Source organism: Peromyscus eremicus, chromosome 8a (assembly GCF_949786415.1).
Source record: "Peromyscus eremicus chromosome 8a, PerEre_H2_v1, whole genome shotgun sequence".
Classification (NCBI taxonomy): Eukaryota; Metazoa; Chordata; class Mammalia; order Rodentia; family Cricetidae; genus Peromyscus; species Peromyscus eremicus.
Genome location: NC_081423.1, coordinates 89,645,221 through 89,668,495, shown reverse-complemented (window position 1 = coordinate 89,668,495; position 23,275 = coordinate 89,645,221). Strand labels below are relative to the sequence as shown.

At 43.9% G+C, this 23,275-nt stretch overlaps 1 protein-coding gene across 1 annotated transcript in view; it reads right to left on the bottom strand.

Annotated features, from left to right (window-relative positions):
- Positions 1-12,496: 12,496 nt before the first annotated feature.
- The window catches only part of Helz (helicase with zinc finger), a 154,959-nt gene continuing 144,180 nt past the window's right edge, over positions 12,497-23,275 (bottom strand). The window contains exons 32-33 of the mRNA XM_059272014.1: positions 14,492-14,744; positions 12,497-13,309 (exon numbers count right to left, since the gene is read on the bottom strand). Coding sequence (XP_059127997.1) covers positions 12,975-13,309; positions 14,492-14,744 — 588 coding nt within the window. The 3' untranslated portion in view covers positions 12,497-12,974. The remainder of the gene's footprint in view (positions 13,310-14,491; positions 14,745-23,275) is intronic.

The window sequence follows — 23,275 nt, the reverse complement described above, 5'->3', positions numbered from 1 at the left end:
ATCTGAGAAGAGAGGAATTTGCCAGTCAGACATGGAGGAAATGGGAGGCACGCTATATGTTGGGTACTGTGTGAGTGAGGGCACAGTGAGAGAGAGGTTACTTCCTTGTTTTTCAGTGCTGAGTGGCTTTATGTATGGTCTCTGAGGTTTGAGAGCATCCTGTGGACACTCAGAGGGTCATGGGCATGGTACCCGTGGAGCCTACAGAAGTCCTACTTACTCTGCAGGAGCCGGATCAGACAACGTGAGGTGACATCTTCTCCGATCCCTCACATGACATTCATGCCTCTCTCCTTTTGTTCTTGGTGCTCTGCTCATATTCCCCATATTTAACCCATCTTGGCACAGTTCGGCCTTCCTGATTTTATAGCTCTTTGAAGACAAGGCCCACATTTTCCTCAGAATCATTGTAGTAGCTTGGACCTTCCTTACACTGATCGTTTCCCCAAATCCTGCAGTGTCCAGTTTGCAAAGCCTCAGGACAGGCTGTGAGCCTAGTCCATGAATTAGAACGTGCTGTCCACAAGGGAGACTGGGTACGGCACAGTTCCTGCAAGAACGCCATGAGGAAGAGAAACGGAACACAGAGAATCCTTTGAAGCAAGACAAGAGTTTGAAAGGACTCCTTCCCACTCCAGGTATCCAGCCCCTGCTGTCTCTGTCACCACAGTGGATTCCATACACACACGCTTGAGTCAGATCAGTAACACTGAGCCAGCTTCGTTCTCCACAGAGGAACTCAGGGCTCCAGAGATGCAAGATGGAATTATTTTCCAAGCTAGAGCACACCAGCAGAAGCATTCAGTACAGACAGATTTCCTAAGAGCTTTGACAGAGGTACAAAGCCACCTTTAATTATATTAGATCACAATCTTTTTTTTTTCTTTTTTCAAAACAGTTGATCCTCCACCCTGTTAGTGAGCCAACCACAGGAATCATTGTACTAGACTGCCTGTAGGTTCACTTCAAATTGGTCAGCTTTCCGTTACTGCAACAAATACCTTGGATTAAATCAGCTTACAAAGAGGAAAGTGTTTTGGCCCACAGTTCTGGAGGCTCTACATGACTGATCACCCCCTTTACTTTAGATTTATGGTGGAACAACAAGTCAGATTCACTCACCTTCTTAGGAATTACCCATAATTCCCTACAATGGTATGCTCCCAGTGACCCAAAGACCTCAAACCAGGTCCCATCTCTTAAAGGGTCCACCATGTCCAATTGCACCATAGGCGTGAGACTGTGCCTTTAGCCCATGGGTCTATGGGACATACTCGTCCAGACCTAACACCTTGAGGAATATAGGTGTTCCCACAAGCTAAAGTCTATTTGCTGACCACTTTCTAGTTATCTGTTGCTTTGTCCCAGGTGATGGAACTTGCTTTAAACTTGGTCGCAGAACTAAGGAGACTAACTCTGCAAGATCATCTCTTTAAAAAGCCCTTGGCCTAGAGCAATCACTTAGCCTTATGAACATCAGGAACAAAGAGAAGACTCTTATTCCTGTGACTTCATTTCTCTTTTAGTTCCCCCGACTCCATGTATAGAAAACAAAACTTGCTGGGCATTGTGGCACATGCTTATAATCTGGGAGGCTGAGTCAGAAGGAGTACATGAGTTTGAGGGCTAGCCTGGACTACATAGAAAACCATTGCTGAGGGAGAGAAAGCAAGCTTTCAGTACTAATTGGAATATTCCTAGAGCCTCCTCTGCAAGGTCTATGACCCATATTCTTAGGCACCCACCCACATCCAGACAGCCTGCCATCTGTGCTTCTTTTTAATTAGGGAGCAAATACCACACAAGTTGCCTTCTCCTCTGGTTCCCTGTGATCACTCAGCCAGCCACATCCACCCTCAGAGTCCATTACTATCTCCTCTAGATCAACTACCCACAATTAGCCAGCGCCACTTTGTACTGGGGGATTAGCAACAGTCTCCTGAAAATGTTTAAATCGATTGGCAGAGCCTCAGGTTTAATGAGCCGAGGGGGAGGTTAGACTGTAGGTTTCACAAGCTGCAGCTTCTAGCCAAGTTAATTACCACCCTCTGTGGATTCCACATCAGCCAGAGCTTTAGACAAATGGGGAATTTTGTCACATTTCAGGACTCTGCATGATCACGATAGGTGTGTGCCATGTGCCCGTATACCAGGCTATGCTAAAGGAGAGGACATTCGTCAAAATGGGCATAACCGCAGTGAAACTGTGAAAGAAAATGCTCTGTGACACCCAGTATGACAGAAAGTAACTTGGGGAACTACTGCTGTCACCACTTGAAGCTGCATAGAGTGAGTGGGGACATCCCAGCTTTCTATTCCTTCTTCAGCCCTGGGCATCCCTCTTGTGGAGGGGCTGTCATCTGCCCACACTGTGGCCAGTGAAGTGTGTGGTGGTGGTGGTGGTGGGGTGGGGGTGTCTTAACTGTTCTTCCCACCAAACCTTAGCATCCCACTCAGCAAACACTCCTGAAGGACACGGTCTCTGCCATCCAGAGCTCACACACTCTTTTTTTTTTTTTTTTTTTTTTTTTTCGAGACAGGGTTTCTCTGTGTAGCTTTGTGCCTTTCCTGGAACTCACTTGGTAGCCCAGGCTAGCCTCGAACTCACAGAGATCCACCTGGCTCTGCCTCCCGAGTGCTGGGATTAAACACCACCCGGCTAGAGCTCACACACTCTTAACTTTACCACAAAGACTGACAAGATCTCACCGCAAGCACTGAGAAGGGAAGCGTTGGTCAAGCGGGGGGGGGGGGGGGGGGGCTGGGGGGGGCTAGGGGGAGCGCTGGAATTTACCTAGTCTTGATTAGTAAGTAGAGCATCCCAGAGCAGCCTGGGGGGCCAGGGTACAAAGGCTGAAAGGGCACAGTGCAAGAGCCAAGTAGGGAACTAAGCAAGCCAGGAGCTTCCTGGGGTGCACAGGGTGAGTAAAAGGAAAAGTATTGCTCAGGACCCCAAGACAAAGTCCTCAGACCAAGTTCTCAGCACAAAGGAGACTTATTTGCCCCAGAGGGACAAAGGGCAGGGATAAGAGACAAAGACAGGAGACAGAGGACAAGGGAGAAGGGGAAGGGGACAAGGGAGAGGTAGGAAGGGTGTTTGTCCCAGAAGGACAAAGGACTGCCTCTGGATAGAGGAGACAGACATGGCCCATAGGAAACGGCAGTTTATAAAGATACAGGGGAAACCCCGTGTTAGAATGAGGTGGGGTTTTTTGTTTTTATTTTTGGTTTTTCAAGACAGGGTTTTGTGGTGGTATTGTGTTCCCCAAAATATTGTGTACCCTAATAAACTTATCTGGGGTCAGAGAACAGAAAAGCCACTAGATACTTAGGATAGGCAGTGGTAGCACACACCTTTAATCCTAGCATTCCAGAGGCAGAAATCCATCTGTTCAAGGATACAGCCAAGCATGGTGACTCATGCCTTTAATCCCAGGGAGTGGTGGTAGAAAGCAGAAAGGTATATAAGGCGCGAGGACCAGAAACTAGAAGCATTTGGCTGGTTAAGCTTTTGGCTGGTTAAGCATTCAGGCTTTCGAGAAGCAGTTCAACTGAGACCCATTCGGATGAGAACACAGAAGCATCCAGTCTGAGGAAACAGGATCACCTGAGGAACTGGCGAGGTGAGGTGGCTGTGGCCTGTTCTGTCTCTCTGATCTTCCAGCGTTTACCCCAATACCTGGCTCAGGTTTGATTTTATTAATAAGAACTTTTAAGATTCCTGCTACAGGGTTTCTCTATGTAGCTTTGCACCTTTCCTGGATCTTGCTCTGTAGACCAGGCTGGCCTCGAACTCACAAAGATCCGCCTGCCTCTGCCTCTGCCTCCTGAGTGCTGGGATTAAAGGCATTGAGGTGTTTAATTTTAATTGAACATGTTAATTAGGTGAGCCAAAGGGGGCTTTTGATTGCTGAATCCCAACACTTTAGTAGCTGGACCTTGGTGGTTAGCCTCAGGAGGAAGAAGTGGTCAAATAAGGGACTAGACCTTGGTGTCTAGCTTTAGGAGTGTAATCGAATGGTTTTTAGCAAGGTAGAGGGAATCGGGCAGAAATGCATGGCCTGCTAGTGCCACATGCTCCAGTGGGCTAATGTCCCTTCAGTGAATGGTCTGTGTAGCCTGGGGGTGTTTCTTACTCCAGATCAAGATTTGGGAGCTGGTCATGGGGAGTGAGTTGGTAGAGTGAGCTCATAGTATTCACAAGTCCCTGGGTAACACCCCTCCCCATTACGGGGGGGGGGGGGAGCTTGAGGCTGAGGAGATAGATAGATCGGTGGGTAAAATACTTGTCATGAAGAGTGAGGACCTGGGTTCGGAATCCAGAACCCATTTAAAGCTGGATGCCCTGTAGAGCTGTGTGTAGCAGCACACACCTGTAATCCCAGTGCCCCTATGGGGGAAACGAGACCTTTCCTTGGATTGCTTCTGCAGAGAGCATAACTTGAGGAGCCTCCGAATCCACCACACTTGTATGGAAAAAAATATTTTTCTTTTTAAAATTCAGAGATGGATGTCCACCCTGTCTAGGCAACACAAAGCAAAATGTCTATCTGCAATGGAGGAGCCAGAGGTTAGAGCATTGGCTGATCTTGCAGAGAATGGGTTTAGATTCCAGCACCCACATGGTAATTCACAACCATCCATAACACCAGTTCCAGGAGATCCGATTCCGACTTCCACAGACACCAGGCACACACATAGTGCAGACATACATGCAGTCAAAACACTGGCACCCCAAAAATAATCTAAAAAATTTTGTTAACCAAATAGATACAGTGTAATGGATTATAAGCTGTTGTCCCTGGAAAAGGCCAGCCACCTCATTCACAATAGCAGCCCCGAAGCATGGTGTAGTCAAGCTGGACTAGCAGCACATTAATGGGGCGTTAAATAGAAAATATGACACAGGAAGCAGTCTGCAAGTTCTAATGCTTCTCGAAGAGGCTAATGCATCATCACAGAGGCCAACATTTCTCCAACAGAAACAAGATGGGTTCGGGGCAATCCTCTGTGTAATTATGAGGTGTAGTACTAGCCCTACTTTAATATATTAGTGTATACTAGATTAATGAGCTCTCGAATTGTGTGCCACACAAGCCTGGTATTAATGACTACAAGACCTGTTAAGAGTAATTCAGAGAACTGTGGACTGGTGGCTGTGGAGCCCCCAAGGGACTGGACTAGGCCCTCTGGACATGGAAGACAGTTGTTTGGCTTGAACTGTTTGGGGGCACCCAGGCAGGGGGACCATGATCTGTCCCTGGTGCATGGGCAGGCTTCTGGAACCCGGTGCCTGTGGTGTGACACCTTGCACAGCCTTGGTGCAGTGGGAAGGGACTTGGACCTGCCTAGGCTCAGTATGCTGGGCTCTGCTGAATCTCCATGAGAGACCTCGATTTGGGGGGATGTGGGGATGCGGGGTAGCTTGGGAAAGAGGGCTGAGGGTGGGAGGAGGGAGGAGGGGGGTCTGTGGATAGCATGAGGAGTAGAAAATTTCTTAATAAAGAAAAATAAAATAAAAAAATAAAAAAGAGTAATTCAGAACATTTGCTAAAAATAAGTAAGTTCTGATCCAGAGAATGGCACCCTGAAGAAGGCTCGTTTTCTTGCTATGTTGCCTTTAACATTCCAGGTGACATTATTTACGCCTTAATGGCTTTTGCTACTGCTGAAGTCGGTGATTTATGTCCCAGCTCTCTGTAAAGTCACAGCCTTACTTCGTGACACTGGGCCCTCCTTCTATGAACTTTACCGCTTCTGTGTACGCTAACCTCTCCAACACTTCTAGGCTTGGGAGGAGAAGAAAGAAAGTCCACACAAAATAAACACTCCAAATTGTTAAAAAGGCATTTTATTATAAATACATTTTAGTTGTAGCAGTAAAATACATTTTGTGTTACCATGAATCTTTTAAAACAAAAGAACTTCACTGACAATGATCACACCATAGACTCCCGGGCTCAAAACATGTCTTAAGGAAGTAGCACAAGCTAAGAGACTCCAAAACCCAAGTGAGGAAAGGTAAGAAAGGAGAAAAGAAAAGCCTTGGAGGACAGCTTTGGGGGTTATCTTAATGTACAAAATCACCTTTACTTTTAAGAATAAACTTTTCAGGTATTAGGGCCTCCCAGATGAGGTATGATATACTGCAAAGGAACATAGTCATTGCTATTACTTTTGCCGTAGATTATGCTTAATTAGATGCTGCATAAGTGGTACTTGTAACACAAATGGACCAGGGTGGTTTTATATATGGCCTCCCTTATGAAGGCTTTCCCAATAGAAGACCCAGAATGAGTCTACCACGTGACTGATCCTATCCATCACTGACCACATTTAGAGAATTGGGTTTTTTTTTAAACATTAAAAACAAAGATCCTGTGTCACTAACGATTAGGACTCTACTAAAATGCAAACCCCATTAGCTTTATAATTTAGAGAAAGTATTTGAACCACTCTATTCCCCTGGGATGCAACTATCACATATAACCAGTACCTTTATGGGTTTCAAAGTATCAGGTCAGATGGCGGGCACAGAAACCAGATACAGTACTTGATGTACATAATGTCATATACCAATTTATAGGAGCAGATGAAGTCCTGATACACAAAAACCCAGGACTGTTCCTGTGTGTGTGGGGGGGGAAGGGGTGTTGGTGGGAAACAGTCTCAAGTATAATTGACACTTTGGGACTTTAACCTGGATGAAAGAGTCCTCTGACCTCCCTAAAGATACAAAGGGTTATCATGCAAGACAAATTGCAAATAAACCAAAGTCCCTTATGAGCTGGGGGTGCGTTGAGGAAGCAGTGCTGAACACACACACCCGCAACCTGCAGCCAAAGCTTCCCGGGCCTTTCAGGTAGTAAGTACTGGGGGTAAAAATTCGAAAACTGTGCGCTCTAGAATGGCCACTGTGTATTATACTTCTACGCCTATGCTGTTCTACATTCTATTACCTTAAACATAGATTCATTTTCTTGCTAGTAACAGTAAATTCAAAGCCAAACTAAACACAAGAAGCAGAGCCCAGTACCCACAGAGCTGCAGCCCAGGCTGAACATGAAACACAATACACAAATGTGAAAATATCCAAAGACCTGTCAGGTTTATTATGCTGTAGGAAGTTTCTTTCTCAAAAATAACTTGCTCATCCATGTCTGCTATGACTTAGGAGTCACTCATGCTGTGGAGGGGGTGTGTTCCCCTCAATTCTTCTACAAACATACAAAGTTCTTCAATGTAGCAAGGGAATCAGAAACAATTGCTTCTTTTCTGCCACATACACACCCATGCTCTCCCTAACACCTGCTGGCATGGCAGAGAACTCAAAATAACTTTGTTAACCTGAGAAACATATAATATGAAAGTAAATTCTTTGCCCTCGCCCCCAACACACATACCAAAGAAGACAAAGAAGAAAAAAAGATGAAAAGCTATAGACTCCATTAATTGGGGACTACCCAAAGTTTCTGATGCTCCATGTCACTGCTACCCTAGGACAGGGACTCCTGCACTAAGAGCCTCAATAAGTGCAAATGCACTCTTGGGGCATCTGATGGCTTCTTTCCACAATTCTGTCTCCCAAGTGTAGGGACCAAGGTTGACTCTAAGCACATCCCACAAACGCACAGCTTCCAGACGACAGCCAGGCAGCTGCGTCCCTAACAACAAACTCACCCTAGAAATGAAAGCACCCCTGCATCCTAATAAGGAGACACAGCAGAGACCCCAAAGGTAGAGAGAGCTTTTTCCATGAATGGGCCACTTGTGGTCTCAGAATGACTAAAATGACCCAAGAGTAAAGAGATGAGGAACCCCCTGACTTTCTCTAGACCAGTGGTCGTCAAAGTGCGCTCCCTGGACAGCTGTGTGGCCACCCTGCGGGTGGGTACAGCAACCTGCACTTCAGCAGCCCATCCAGGGAGAGCTGAGGCTGCCTTCAGCTTCACAATCACTTTTTTTCTTTTTTGCTCGATCTTGCTCACAATTCTAAAATCTTAATATACGATAGATTTGTAAATAGCTATCACTGTATGTAATCTGCCACCCATTCCCCCTTCACTTTCAAACATTAAAATAGTAGAACAATTATTCCATAAAAATCAAAAATTTCTTAAAAGGTAATATTGATTCCCCCTCCCATACATCATTCTAAGGCAGGCAGCCACATGCTAGTATGCTAAATAAAGTACAGAGGTAGAAATAGCCAAAAAGACCCCAAAAACATACTGAAAATCTCATAATATTGTTTAATGAACTCATAGAATGATATAAAACTTACTATGCTTTATGTTTAATATTTGTATCAAAATAAAATCTCTCTGTTGAACAAATTGCAAGTAAAGTCTGGTCTACCACTCTGATGACTGAAGCTACAAGACACGTGGGCTTTCTCTGGAAACCCATTTCAGAAAGATTCAGGCTACCCCTGTATAAACGGGCTGGGATGTCCCCAAGGCTTACAAGCCGAAGTCTCGATTCTATTAGGTACCTCCCTTACAAAACATTTTTTTAAACAGGGAGAGTTTTTTTAAAGATCACTCTAAAGTAGGTAATTTCAGTAGGTTCAAATGTCTGAATGTTACACTAAAACTTAAAAAAAAAAAAAACCTGTCTAACCTGATATTCTAGCTTAGAGTTGATGACGTAATACCGCTTTCTGATATCTTATTAGAATGTCAAATGCTAGCAAAAATCTCCCCCTTTCAGTGGTCTTGGGGTTGCTAACTAAACAGGGATGAAACTGGCGAGTATGAACTTAGCAGCCTTGCTGTCAAGTCTCAGAGGGAAATGTGAAGAAGCCGACATGATGTGTACTCTGTCTGGGTACATGATATCGTGGGGGACACCGGAGGGGGACACCCGGAGGGGGACATCCGGAGGGCTATTCTGAACAAGAAGTCCTAGCTGAAGCATCACTCACCCTTCTTCTCGTTTCTAGGCAGTTTGAATATCGATCAAAGGACAAGTGAGATCTCCCAGGACATTTGTACCCAGAAGAAAAAGACACACAGGGTGATGGTAGAAGCATGGTCTTCATATGTTGAGGGGAAGGCAAACACTGTCTATTTGATAAGAAAAGATAAGCTTAGCCATGAGGAAGTGGACAGGTGGGTGGGGAGGGATGAACAGCCTAAATATTTTAAAGCAGCACTGTATATATTTTACTATATGGGAAGTTTTAATCTTATGTTTTTATAGAATTTTTCTATTAACAAAACTCTCCACTATGCAATGATTCTTTCACACAATGATTTTTCTCCTAAAAAATCAACTATTTTAGGAAATCTAACTTTTTCCACGACCATAGTTGAAATACTCAGATTTAACCTAAAATTGTTTTCATATCCTGACTCTTAGTCACAGTGGCTAGAGATACGTTCTTTTATGTTTTCAGTTTGCTCTCCAAATGAAACATATCAAACAGAACTATCAACTACACTATGCAACACAACACAACACACGAGCTCAAGGTTAGAAAGACACAGCTTCTTCAGGACTTCAGTGCCTTCAGACACAAGGAAACCTCTTACATAAACAGGCTTTATGTTTAATTGGGTAATGCTTATTCCACAAGATTTCTGCTTATTTTACTTACCCTGCAGTTCTCTGAGCAGAAAAGATCAGTTGATGCTCAGACGAAACCTGAACTTATCCAAAAGCAAAAGAACCCACACCAGACAGCTTGATGTTTTCCTCATACAACATGGCCCGCCCACACAGAAAGCATGTCTGTGTCAAGACAGGAAGACCGAGGTCATTAGTTTGAATGGTCAATAATTAACTACTGATTGAGCAAGGACAAGATTTATAGCAATGGCAGAGCTAGAATGGACTTCTTTGAAAAACACACCAGAAAAAAATCCAGGATACAGTGAATGAGGTTGATCAACTCTCAACAGGAATTTATTTTTCAATCAAGAGGGGAAGGGGGATCAAACTTAGCATGAACACTATGAATGACCACATAAAAGAGTGAAAGAAAGAAAAAGATGCGGGAAGGAAGGGAGAGAAGGAGGGAAAGAAATACTTCAAGTTGTAGTGAAATGACTAAAATCAGTACTGGCAGGGACAGGGAAACTCCACTGATCAAAAGAACAAAGAAATCATAAAATGACCTCAGGAGAAATCCATCCAGAAGAAAAGGGCATCACAGAGCTATCAAGTTCACAGAGCTATCAAGTTTTCTTAAAAAAAAAAAAAAAAAAAAAAAAAAAGAGGGTGTGCTTATGTATGTAAACAAACACATATATATATACACACACACACACACACATACATATGTGTGTATGTTCCGTCTGAGCTCTAAAGTTCAATCTGAGAAATGAAATAAGCTATTTTCATGACACTGACTAACCCTGCTAATACTAGCCAAGTAACAGTGAAGAGCCAGCAGGGAGAACTCACAACGGTTCTTCTGGTGGGATCTGCCGAAGACTGTTACAAGATGCTGCTGGTCATGAGTAACAGGCTCCTTTGAGCCTGGATGGGAAGATAGACACTGGAAATCGGGGAGTAGGGTTAAAATAAGCCTGTATGCAGAATAGGAAAACACGGAGACAAATCCTCTACTAGCTGCAGAATCAAGACAGAGATGGGAATACTCAGACATTCACAACGCAGCAGTCACAATAAGTAGCTAGTGTCATTTCTTAGAAATAACCACTTTGAGAATGTCACTGAACTCCAATGGGTTCCTCGTCCAAGGTGTCCCACCATCAGTGTCTTTATATAAGATGATAGGGCGCAGCACATGTGTCTTTAACTAAACATAAATAATTTAAAAACTGACATTTTATAAAGGTTCAAGTATGAGAAACAGAAAACTAGGCAATAATCTGCTCATGAGAGGGGAACCAAAACAGTATAGTTCTGTCTGAATTAGCAAAATGGCTCTGAACACTTGCCCAGCGTGTGCTGCTGTCCTGTGTGTCTGCATGTGTGGGGGTGGGCATGTGTGGGGGTGGGGGCTATCACCGATGGGACGTACAGCCTCATCATGGGGGAGGTCCTACTTCTTGTTTGGGCACACAGTTAGAAAACACAGAGCCCTGTGGCAAAAGTTGTCTTGTTCAGCCTAAAACATGCCCAGCAATGTGATGATGTCACATCATGCAGAGAGTGTGGTACCCTGGCTCACTAGATCCACTCCCTGCTGTGATTTGTACTATCCATTAACACATCTCCAGTTTGTGGGTCCACATCTGCCACCTCAAAAGAGGTGGTCAGCCTGAGACAGGAAGCCAGGTACCAATGGCTCAGCCCTGAGCACAAAGGTGGAACTGAATTAGAGAGGCTGCATCATTGGTCCTAGAGTTGGCTAGCCCTTAACCAACGCAGCCTTTTATCCCACATTGTCTAGGGGTTCCAGGAGGCCATAGATGGCCGCCACAGACTAACCCCTAGTCATACAGATGTAGTAATTCTACCTTCCCCTTGCCACTTTCAACCCAGTTAAAAAAGTTCTCTCAAAAGAGTCTTCCAGAAAATTGTGCTCGAATGATCATTAGGAAGGTGGGCTCTTTTGAAATATCCCTTGGCCTCATCTATAAAAAAAAAAAAAAAGATATATTGTAGTCTCAAGATATCTCAGAAATGTAAGATCAGAGCTACTGGATCAGGAACCGATAACATTCATTACTTCAAATGTGTCAAAGAACACATGGAAAGGACAGCCTCTTCCTCCCTTTCCACGTTCATTCACAACAACTGTCGGGCTGCAGACTACTGCAGACAGTTGTTTAAATTTCTTATGTTCAGTGAGTTCAAGGGGGAATTCCTAAAGAATCAAAAGATACGAAACATGCCCTAGATTTGATCGATTTTTGGACAAACACTGTTCTTTTCTTTTATGATCTTCCTCACACAGAACAACTAGAAAAATCTTAGAATTGCCATGTGTAATGTCATATCTTAATGTAAACATCAAATAAGGTACCAAAATTTTCACTGGAGGAAAAGAAACCCAAACCTTTAGTCGGCACAGTCCTTTCTGCCCTGGAGGAGGGGCCGGGCTACAAACACTTACACATGCAGAATGAGAAAGATTTTTTTTCACTAAATTCACGCAGTTTTAAAATAGTTATCAAGTCTACTAAGCACCAACAATCCTAAAAATTTTTCAGCTTCATGATTTGTTTAAAAAACAAAAAACAAAAAAAAACAACAACAAAACCACACTATGAAATTAACATTAAAAACAAGCTGTAAGTGTTGCTTCTCCAAAAAACCCAAACAACAAAAACTAAATATGCCACTGGGTTTTGGGTTGCTAACTTTTTTTTTTGTTGTTGTTTTTGTTTTCTTTTTCTTTTCTTTTTTTTTTTTTCACATTTCAAAACCCAATGGCATACAGAATACACGGGCAAAGAAGGCCTTGACCTTTACCCTACGCTGATGGAGAGAACAGCATGTCACAGATAGTCTAAAACTCTGAAAGTTTTAGAATACAGCATCTTGTCACCCAAAAAAAAAAAAAAAAGCTGATAAAGTATTTAGAAGATGCTGCCCCTTTATTTAAAAAAATTTTTAAATGAATTTAAGCAAAAATAACATACATTTGTACAACAACTGGCCATTTCTGGTACAGAAACCCAGCATGTGGTAATATTATTGAATAAATGTAAATGCTACTTAACATTTTTTCTTTTTAAATACATTTTAGACAAATTTTTTTTCTTTTTCTTTTTTATAGTTGCACAATTAACCTCTTAGCTGCTAGCTTGATGCAAACATATGTAACAATACACAAATTTAAAAATATTTTTATTCTACATAAAAGCTGTCAAAGTTCTGACTCACATCAAAAATGCAAAGTAATGGAATATACTTTTAAACTTAGGCGCAGGTCTAGCAGCAAGGGGCCGAGTGAGCGCGCGGTCAACATCACGCAGAGACTGTGCACAGAGGAGCCTGCCACCTCAACCCTACGACAAACTCGACCTCAACGCTCTGAGAGTGCACGCGCGCGGTCACTTGAAGTAGGAGTAGAAGCCATTGCTGCCCGGGCTGCTACCCAGGCTGAGCTCCTGGAACAGGGATAGCGGGTCGCTGCCCTTCTTGGCCTGCTCGGGTGGCGGTCTGGGCTTGGGCGGGGCACGCAACGCGCTGGCATAGGACATGGCGGGCTTGCTCCCAGCCGGGCTCTGCTGGCTGCTGCTGTTGGCCGACTCTGCGATCTGCTTGTTGGGCATGAGGGGAGGGAACTGGCCAAGGTGCTGCAGCACCGTGTAGTTGAAGGAACTGGACACCTCCGTGCCGTCAGGCTTCAGCTGATCCTCAGTGGGTTTGACAGTCTTGGGTGGTGCTAGGAACAGAGAACAGCGACAGGGTTTAACCAGAGGAGCAGGAGCACAACCTGCTCACGGCCTGCTCCTTCCCCGAGAACGCAGGGGCTGTTTAGCCCAAGCACACGCAACTTCAGCCACAGGATGTGTGAAACCACACTTTGAACCCGTCTCCTGAAGAATCACCTAGAAAGAGCACCCATGCCCACAGGAGCACCCAACGCACAGAAACCAATGTCAACAGGGGCCAGGAGATGTGCTGACAGATAAATACTCACTAATCTGCTCGGGCAGTTGAGTTACCGTGAACTGGAACATGCTTGTATCAGAAGCAATGTGCTGTGCATGCTCTACTCTAAATCTGCTCCAGTGGCACCAGGGTCTACTGGTTACAGCCACTATCGTTTCTTGTGACACACATTTACACCGAAATATTTTAGTTTTTTCAAACAAGATCTCAGTATGGAGCTCAGGCTGGCTTTGAACTACTGATCTTCCTCCTTGGCCTGCTCAGTGCTGGAAGTACAGGTGCACATCAACATACCTAGCTCTTATATTCTAAGTGAACATGTAATAATTGTGGGAGCCCACAAAGGTTTCCTAGTGAGATGTGAGCTTGCTTCACCCAGCAGGGCTGCATAAGGGGATGAACTGACCACGTGCATAGTTACCCGGTGTTTGGAAGGGTCTGTACTTGGCTGTGCTAGGGGGAGGTCTTTTGCTTCACCCCTTGGCATTTCTATAAATAGCCCTTTAGAAGAGATAGAAAGGTCTGGTGGGTTTTGACCCAGGCCCTCCCGAGGGTACCCTGTGTTTCTAACTGTCTCTGTCCCCTCTATAATTCTATCTAAATATTTCTCACTTCTCCCTACTCAAAAGTACCCTAGGGGTAAAAGTGGGAGCAGGTCTCCCACAAATAATGAGGGAAAAACGGGTATAAACATTACATGTCCACCACCTGACTTTCAAGGTCTTTAACACTTGGTCCCAGTCTTCCTAAGAAGTGTTACTGTCCATCAACACATAGCTTTTGTTTCCAATCTTTTAAAATTTAAATAACACTGTATTATGCACCCTTGCAATTCCACAGGGGGTTCCGAGCGATGCAATGTGGGCAGGACTGACAGGAAACAGCCCCCAAAATATTCAGGCACTGAGGAGTCGAAATCACAGCTTTCTGAAAACTCACCAATTCATCTTACCTATCAACTCTCTGGGCTGTGCTGTCCTGCTGGGTCCATTGCACGGAATGTTCTGGTAGGGGGCAGACGAGGTGGTGTTGGCCCAGGACTCAGGGGCTGGGAAGCTGAAAGCAGGCGGGCGATTGCGGTCCTGCAGTTCTTTGCCCTGAGCCAGGCTGCCTTGTGGAGTACTTGCCTCTTCCACACAAGGCTGGGCTGAGCTAGATGAAATTCTTCTTTGGTACAAGGGCCGACCAGGTCCTCTGGGCTCATACTACACAAAGAAAAGGATGTGTGGTGAGTCAGGCTGCCTCCTCCCACACCCACACCACTTTCAGATCCACAGTGATCTAACCTCACAAAGCAGGGGCAGATTCTCAAGGAAATTCTCTTCCATATTGTAGGGCTCTCTCCTCTTCACCTTCTCCCATTTAAAACACAACAGGTACTCCAACATGGTGTCAGGAGACCTGGGTCTGAAACTCATCTCTAGACTGTTATAACACCTGGCAGCCTGTGGCTCCTGTACCCAGTTGTCTTCAGTTATAAAGTCACACTGTTATTCGAGAGAACAGTGGAGTTTGAGTATGAGTTGGAGTCCCAAGTCAGCTGCCCCACAGAGGTGGACCAGCTCTGGTTGTTCATTCGGCCCAGCCGGCAAGGTCCACCTCCTCTAGCACAGCACTCCTTACTGGGCCTCACTGTAAGTCTCCTAGTTAGTCAGCTGGTACCAAATACTCATCACTTTCTCCACAATATTCTTTTCACAGGTTTAAAACCCCAGTAACTTATGTATCTTCTCTTCTCTAAATTTCCTAAAAGTATGCAAACCACATTCTCTTGCCTTCCTGACAAGGGCTCTTTGCCCACCATTTTAAGATGGAGGGTTAGCTAGAGGCTCTCCAGTTCCTTCTGGCCTGACTGTGGTAGGTACTGGGTATCAGCCCCAATGACAGGCAGTGCAGAACAACTTGTCTAGAGCCTGGCCAGCAGGACTAGACTTCAAGCCTTGTCTTAGACCTACAAATACCACGTTGGGCAAATGGCCTAACCTCTTGGGAACTTTATCTACATAATGGATGACCTCCACCACCTACTTCCTCTTGGGAATGAAGTGAATAAGCTAGGAAGGTAGGGTGTTCAGGCTGGTTCCTGGTGCATGTAAAGAGCCAACTGTTTTCTCACTGGTTTACTGGAAAATAAAAGATCTACACCTGATCACAAACGACACAATGGCTTTTAGTCATCTACCCTTTCTCCCCAGTAACAGTAAAATCCACTATTCAGCTTGAGATCAACTGTGGTTCAGACAAATCTTTCACCACCATTCTAAGTGTGTGTTAACTATAAAGAGATGAGCTGATCAGCACAATGATAGCTTGATGGCTTGGGGACTGCAAGAGAACACTGGTGGGCATCATCAGGCTGAGGACATGGAGGAGCTGGGGTGTAACCATCAGTTTAAGGCCCCAACCAAAACCCACTAGGATAGAAATCAGAGAGGAACACTACATGGGCGGGAAAAGGTGGAGGAGAGCCGAGACCAGATCACACCTGTATCTGAGAAAGGGAGGAGCCACTGCCACCTAGCCAGCTCCCTTTCTCAGATCTATTTTATTTACATCCTTGTTTCTCATTAGATCCTTCACATTCACCTTTAACTTTATTCTTTTCTTTTTTTTTTTTTTCTTTTTTTGGTTTTTCTAGACAGGGCTTCTCTTGTGTAGTTTTGGTGCCCATCCTGGATCTCACTCTGTAGACCAGGCTGGCCTCAAACTCACAGAGATCTGCCTGGCTCTGCCTCCCGAGAGCTGGGATTAAAGGCGTGCGCCACCACTGCCTGACTTAATTTTATTCTTCAGAGAAAGTTTTTTTCCAATGGTCGAGATCATTCTGAATTTGCCTGTGGATGGAGACTATGCTGCTTTGGGTCAACTACAAACTCAAGTGGCACATTGGAAGCTCGTCTCAGTCCTTAAAAGGTGCTTAGCAGGAAAGCCAAAGTGCTCATTCTTCAGGTCAGACAACCCTTGAGTGACCGATCAAACAGTTTGTGCAGTCACTTTTGTAACAAAGACAATTAGCTCTTGAAATGAAGATGGGAGTGTTCTTTAATTGTCATACTGGGAATTCTGCCCTGCTGCTGTCTGTAGGGGATCAAACTCTTGAGACTTTATGTGTAAATGCTAATGCACTAATGTTGGCCAGTCATATGGACCTCAGCCAGTTACTTCATAAGCCCTGTCTTTAACAGGCACCTACAACAGTAGTATAGACAATGCACAGACACAGGACTCTTGGAGCTTCAGGAGGGAAAAGGAAAATCAGAAAGTTACATGCATAGAATAAAGGCAAGAGAATACAGGTCTCTAGGTACAGCTATGGCACACACGAAGGTGAGCGTGTGGAAAGCCATCTTCATCAGGCTTGCTCCTCACAGGTGAAGGAACAGACAGCAAACGAAACGTTTACACACCAAATGTGGTGGTATTGTGTTCCCCAAATAATGTGTGCCCTAATAAACTTATCTGGGGTCAGAGAACAGAAAAGCCACTAGATACTTAGGATAGGCAGTGGTAGCACACACCTTTAATCCTAGCATTCCAGAGGCAGAAATCCATCTGTTCAAGGATACAGCCAAGCATGGTGACTCACGCCTTTAATCGCAGAAAGCGAGCCTTTAATCCCAGGGAGTGGTGGTAGAAAGCAGAAAGGTATATAAGGCGCGAGGACCAGAAACTAGAAGCATTTGGCTGGTTAAGCTTTTAGGTTTTGAGCAGCACAGTTCAGCTGAGAGCCATTTGGATATGAGGACACAGAGGCTTCCAGTCTGAGGAAACAAGATCAGCTGAGAAGTTGGCCAGGTGAGGAAGCTGTGGCTTGTTCTGTCTCTCTGACCTTCCAGCATTCACCCCAATAACTGGCCCCAGGTTCGTTCTTATTAATAAGACTCTTAAAGATTCCTACTACAACCAAGTGAAGTAGGGCCGTCCGATTCTTAGGCTTCATTTCCTTGCTTTAACGCACTGACTGCAGTCTCCAACAAGCACTCTGCCCTGCTGCCTTTTTCCTTTCTCTTTGCTTTCACTCATCAATCCCCACCCCACCCCACCCATCTGCTCCCCGATCTTTCTTTTGGAGACAAGTCTCACCACGGAGCCCAAGCTTGTCTTGACCACCTGGGCTCAAAGGCTCCTTAGCCAGCAGCTGGGATTGAGGTGTGCACCACTGTGACTTAATCTTCCTAACCTCTCTCTAATTAACCCTTAACCAGGCTGGTGGCTGCGGGATGTTTACAGACACCTTCAACAGCTCTAAGTTTCTTTCTATTTTGTGTGACTATGTGTGGGTTGGGGGTAAGGAGGGTGGTGGGCTGTTTTTGTTTTCAGAAGGGGAGGTATCTATTGATATGATCATGTGATCTTTTTCCCAGACTGTTAACATGGTAGGTTATACACTGATTTACTTTCAAATACTGCACCAGCCAGATAAGCGTCACGGGGTCATGGTGTATTGTTCTTTTCATCCCTGGTTGAATTCAATTGCTGTTCTGTTGAGGGTTGCTACATTCTTACCATAGAAATCAGCCTATAGTTTTCTTTTTTGTGCTGTCTCTGTCTTACTTTGGAAACAGGAACGGTGGCTCTATGGAATAAACTGACGAGCTTTCCCTTCCATTTGCTTGCAATGATTGTAATTGGTAAGTTTTCTTCTTTACATATTTGGAGAAATTCAGTAGTGAAATAACTCTGGCCCTGGAGAGCTAGCTTTCGAAGTGTTTTAACCACAAATTCTAGTCTTTAACAGCTATATGACCTATAACAGCTATATCCCTATGACATTTACTTCATTGCTGGTGAGTTTTTGAAAGTTTGTGGATTTCAGGGATATGGCCCATCTCACCTAAGCTCTTAAAAACTGTTTGCAACCTTCCGATTATTGCCCTTGTTTGCAACCTTCCGATTATTGCCCTTTCGAAGACACCTGGAACATAGTTCCTTTTGTTCCTGGTCTCAGTAGCCAGTGTCTTCTCTTTTTTCCTCTTGTCAATCTTTTTTTGGGGGTGGAGGGGCTAATAATAATTATTTTAACACAGACTGAAGCATGAAGAGTTGGGGGGCACTCAGAAGAACAGGTATGGCTGAAGGTGTGGGTCTCAGCTTGTTTTCCAACAGGAGGAAACAGCTGGGGGGGGGCCCTGCCCCTCCTAGAGCAGGACACACTGCCTGGGGTGTCCACAGTAGGCAGTCGGCATGAGGGGCTCCTTTCCTTCCATGTCCTCACAATTTCCCCTGTCTTCCTATCCTACTTCAATTCTCCCCAAGACTCTGATCCTCAATCTTATGGGCTGCAGAAGGCTACCAATCCATTTTCGATCATTTCTCCGATGTCTATGACCCTGCCTACTCAAGGACCCACCTCTCAACCTGTCTGCACTAAGGCAGACATGAGACAGTTTGAGTATGAGCACTGGAATAGCGTCACTTCAAGTGAATCAACAATGCTTCTGAGGGATTCCAGACAAGACCTCAGGGTACCAGCATTTGAGAGATGAGGCACAGCTTCACACTGTGACCTTCAGCAGCCTCAGGAGTCCCCAGACCTCAGGGCCTTCAACTCATGGATTCACGGGATTCAAAGAAAAAAAAGAGTTTCAGCACTACCCAGTGGAATACAGGAGGTATACAGAGTCAGCATGCAGAAGAAAATGAAACCCTTGCTAGTCTTGCTGAATGCTATCTCCTTTCCCTTTACAAAAAGCCAAGTGCGGGTTTCCTGGCATCTTCTCTATTGTTTTCTGTAGCTGTCCGTACTGAAATCTGTCTCCATCATTCTCATTTCCTGGAGCTTATCTTGCTCTTCCTTTAGAATTTCTGAAGGTAGAGGCTTAGGCTTTCTTGTCTGACATCTTGTTTCTTTTCTACTTTAAGCATTTTCCATTCCCTCTGATGTTGCTGTGGCAGCAATCCATGAATTCAGACATGCTGCACTCTTACTTTCTAGCACACAATAAGCCACTGATCTGCATTATACACAGACATCTGGAAAACAGGAACCAGAAGGGGATTTCTTAAAGATTAGCATCCAGATACAGAATGAGATATCAAAAAATGCAACTACAATGTGCTAAAAATTCAAATACATAACAATGCTTGATTCAGAATGCTATTCAAAGAGAAAACAAGAAGAAAAAGACCTCAACACCATCCTTGAATCCTGCTAATGCACTGCTTTATTACCCTAAACATGAATAAAGGACATAAATTAAGTACTTATTTGCCTTTTCCACATAGACTATATTTTAGTATTTAGTATTCAATGATGAAAGCTGTTAAGGCCAGGAAAGTTGTTGAGAACTACAGTCAATGGTCAGACTGATACCTGACCCTCACCTTGGCAGCCAAGTTACCATCACCAAAGCAGGGAAACTAAACACTACCTGCCTCTTCTTCCACATGCATATGATATACACATTCACTGAAAACAAAACCCTACTACATACATTCTGCTTGGTAATTTCTCATTGACATATCATAGATAGAGGCTGAAGAAATGACTCAGGGGCTAAGAGCACTTAATGCTCTTGCAAAAGATTAATACCCACATGGAAGCTGTTAATCATCCATAACTCAGTTGCAAGAAATCTGGCAGCCTTTTCTGGCCTCTGTGAGTACCAGACATGCACACTTACATACACTCAAGCAAAACACTAATACACATAAAATGAAAATAAATCTTTTTAAAAAATCATAGGTATCTTTCTGTGTCATAAAAACTCATAACATCATATTTAATAACTGATTATTTAAATCAATCTTTTAATTTTCTCACTACTTGAAGAAACTTCCAACTATGGAACACTCTCATGTTCTACTAACAATTTAAATCCCCATAAAGTTATCATCTTATGTCTAAAATAATGTACCTACAGTTTGGTACAAAGATATCTAATAAAAAAAAAAACAAAACCTCAGGATGGAAGGATCACCAATGTGACAGACAATGCTGAGGCAAGTGAAAAGTTCTTTGCAAAACATTGCCTTAGTTTTATTATAAATATAAAGCAAAATAAAGTAACAAACTCTAATGATTTTTGTTGAAAAGGTCTTGCCACTGCAGAATAACCCCAAAGGTCTTCCGGCAGTGCTGCTGGATAGGAGGTGAAGTGCCTGACAGCTACGCACAAGGCCCTGGGTGAAATGCTCCGCCTGGGGTTTGGGGGTGTGGAAGGAAAAGAATGCAGAATAATATAACAAGGGAAGAAAGAGAACTGAAGAAGCCTGGGCACCCAGCATCCTCCTGACAGAAGTCTCAGAAGGAAAGACAAGGAAATGACTTGCTGAAGATTACTAAAGGATGAGATGACATCACATGGCACAGACTGTCCAGAGGCCTTTCTGTGACCTGGGAGGCTGCATTTTCATGACCTGCAGGAAGGCAGTGCCTACCCAAAAGTGGCTGTGAGGCTGCAGAAATATGCCAAGCAGGACTCCGCGTGCCCATCTTGGTTCACACTGACCCACGTCTAGCCCACTAGGCACTCCTCAGTTTTTACCTACAAGTAGATCCTGTATTCATTTGTCCTTCATCTTTCCCAATGAATGCCATAGGCACATGCCACCATTATCAGTCACAGGGACTGCTATGGCTTTCTTCACTGTTTGTATAGTAGCATTTAAAAAGATTTACATTTTACAGAAAGTTACGCTAAGAGAATTTTAAAAGCAACTCTAGTGTCATATTAATTTCATAAAATTCCGTAAAAATAAAGGCAAAATTTTACCTCAGTTTCTAAAGCCATACTACATTTATATTGTTTGTTCCTATAAGAAATGTACAGTGTCTGGGCAGTGGTGATGCACTCCGTTAATCCCAGCAGAGGCAGAGGCAGGCGGATCTCTGTGAGTTCGAGGCCAGCCTAGTCTACAAAGCGAGATCCAGAACAGCCAAGGGCTACACAGAGAAACCCTGTCTCGAAAACCAAAAAGAGAAAAAGAAGAAAAGAAAAAACGGAAGAAAAGAAAAGAAATAGACAGACAGACATGTACAGTGAAATGGTCATGCTCTCTGACACCGAGCAGTCATCAGCTTGGTGCCACACAAAGAAAGCACCTCTCAGGAGAGGGCACTTGTGAATTTGCCAACAGTGTTTCTACACCCACGAGGCAGGTCACAGAGGAGACACCAAACCAAGACAAGGCTGCCTCAACTTTACCTGACTTTTGTTTACTCCTCTTCAATGGGACAGTCAGGCTATCAAAACACCTCTTAGAAGGAGACAGAGCCAGTTTGAGTAGGACACAGTTCAGAGAGGTTTACCCTTCAACTCAGAACAATGTACTTTTTCTCTGAAGGGTCAAAATGATCACAATTTAGATTCTAGATTTTCAAAAAAGAGTATCAGAGAACTTTCACTCAGTTCTTAGACATACTGAGAAATTAATTGCTTATTGTTAATGTCTGAGATTTGAGTTATCTGAATATTCAAAGATTTAGCAGCTAGAATGAATGGATTTCCAGAACTGAAGAACTGCTCCTCCCATCCCCACAAAAGGGAAAATTTTAGATGGCTACAAATGTAATTCTCTGTCAGAAGACCACTTGCTTCCCCCAGCATCTGGTTCTGAGAACTGCGGTCATTCCTTGTTTCCTACATGCTCCTGCAGACATGAGTCTCAGCTTCATTGATAACTTCATTAACAGGAGCCCACCGGCATGTTTGTGCCTCAGTTGCCTTTAAAAGTAGGTTGCTAGGAGCTGGTGAGATGGCTCAGGGGTCAAGGGGCTTGCTACCAAGCCTGACAACCCGAGTTTGATACGAGAACCCACAGAGGATGACTCCAGAAGGTTGTCCTCTGGCCTAAACTAACTAACTCACTCTCTCTCTCTCTCTCTCTCTCTCTCTCTCTCTCTCTCTCTCTCTCTCTCTCTCTCTCCCCCCCCCCCCCGCCAAATAAATAAAATACATGTGATAAAAAAAATTTTTTTAAGAAAATAGGCCTCTTGGCACAAGCGTGTAATCCCAGTTACTCAAAAAGCTAAGGCAGGAGGATGGAAAGTGTAAGTCCTACCTGGCTACAGACTGCAAGTCCAAGGCCAGCCTGTACAACTTAGTAAGGCCCTCTCTTAGAGTGAAGCAAGCAAGGCTGTGGATACAGCTCAGGGCGGCAGTGTTTGGTCTAGTATGCATGAGGATTGAGGTTCAATTCCCAGTAACTCAATAATGATGATAATAAAGAAGGAGTTAAAATAAATGATCTTTGGGGACAGAGATGGCTCAGTGGTTAAGAGCACTTGTTGTTCTTCCAGAGGACCAGGGTTCAGTTCCCAGCACCCACATGGTGACTCAAAAGCATCTACAACTCCAGTTCCAGGGAACCAACACCCTCCTCTGGCTTCCTTAGGCACCAGGCATAAACACAGTGCACATACATACACACAGGCAACCACTCAGAATCATGAAACAAAAATAAATGAATGTTTATAAAAATACTCCATGTTGAACTATGACATCATTATATCACTAAACATATGATCATTATTTTTAATTTTTACTGCTAATATTTCTTTCTAAATATAAAAATGTAATGCTAACATTTCAAAAACAATTTAATATATGAACTCTAAGTAAAAAAAGGATTACTGAATTTGTGTATAAATTACTATTAAGATAATTGTCAATTTAAGTAAAATTTCTAATTTGCTTGCTACTCTAAGACATATCTGTAATGTTATGGTTAGCAAATCCTTTCATATGGATGTGTATAAATAAATGACTGGGGAAAAGGTTAGCATATTAATTAA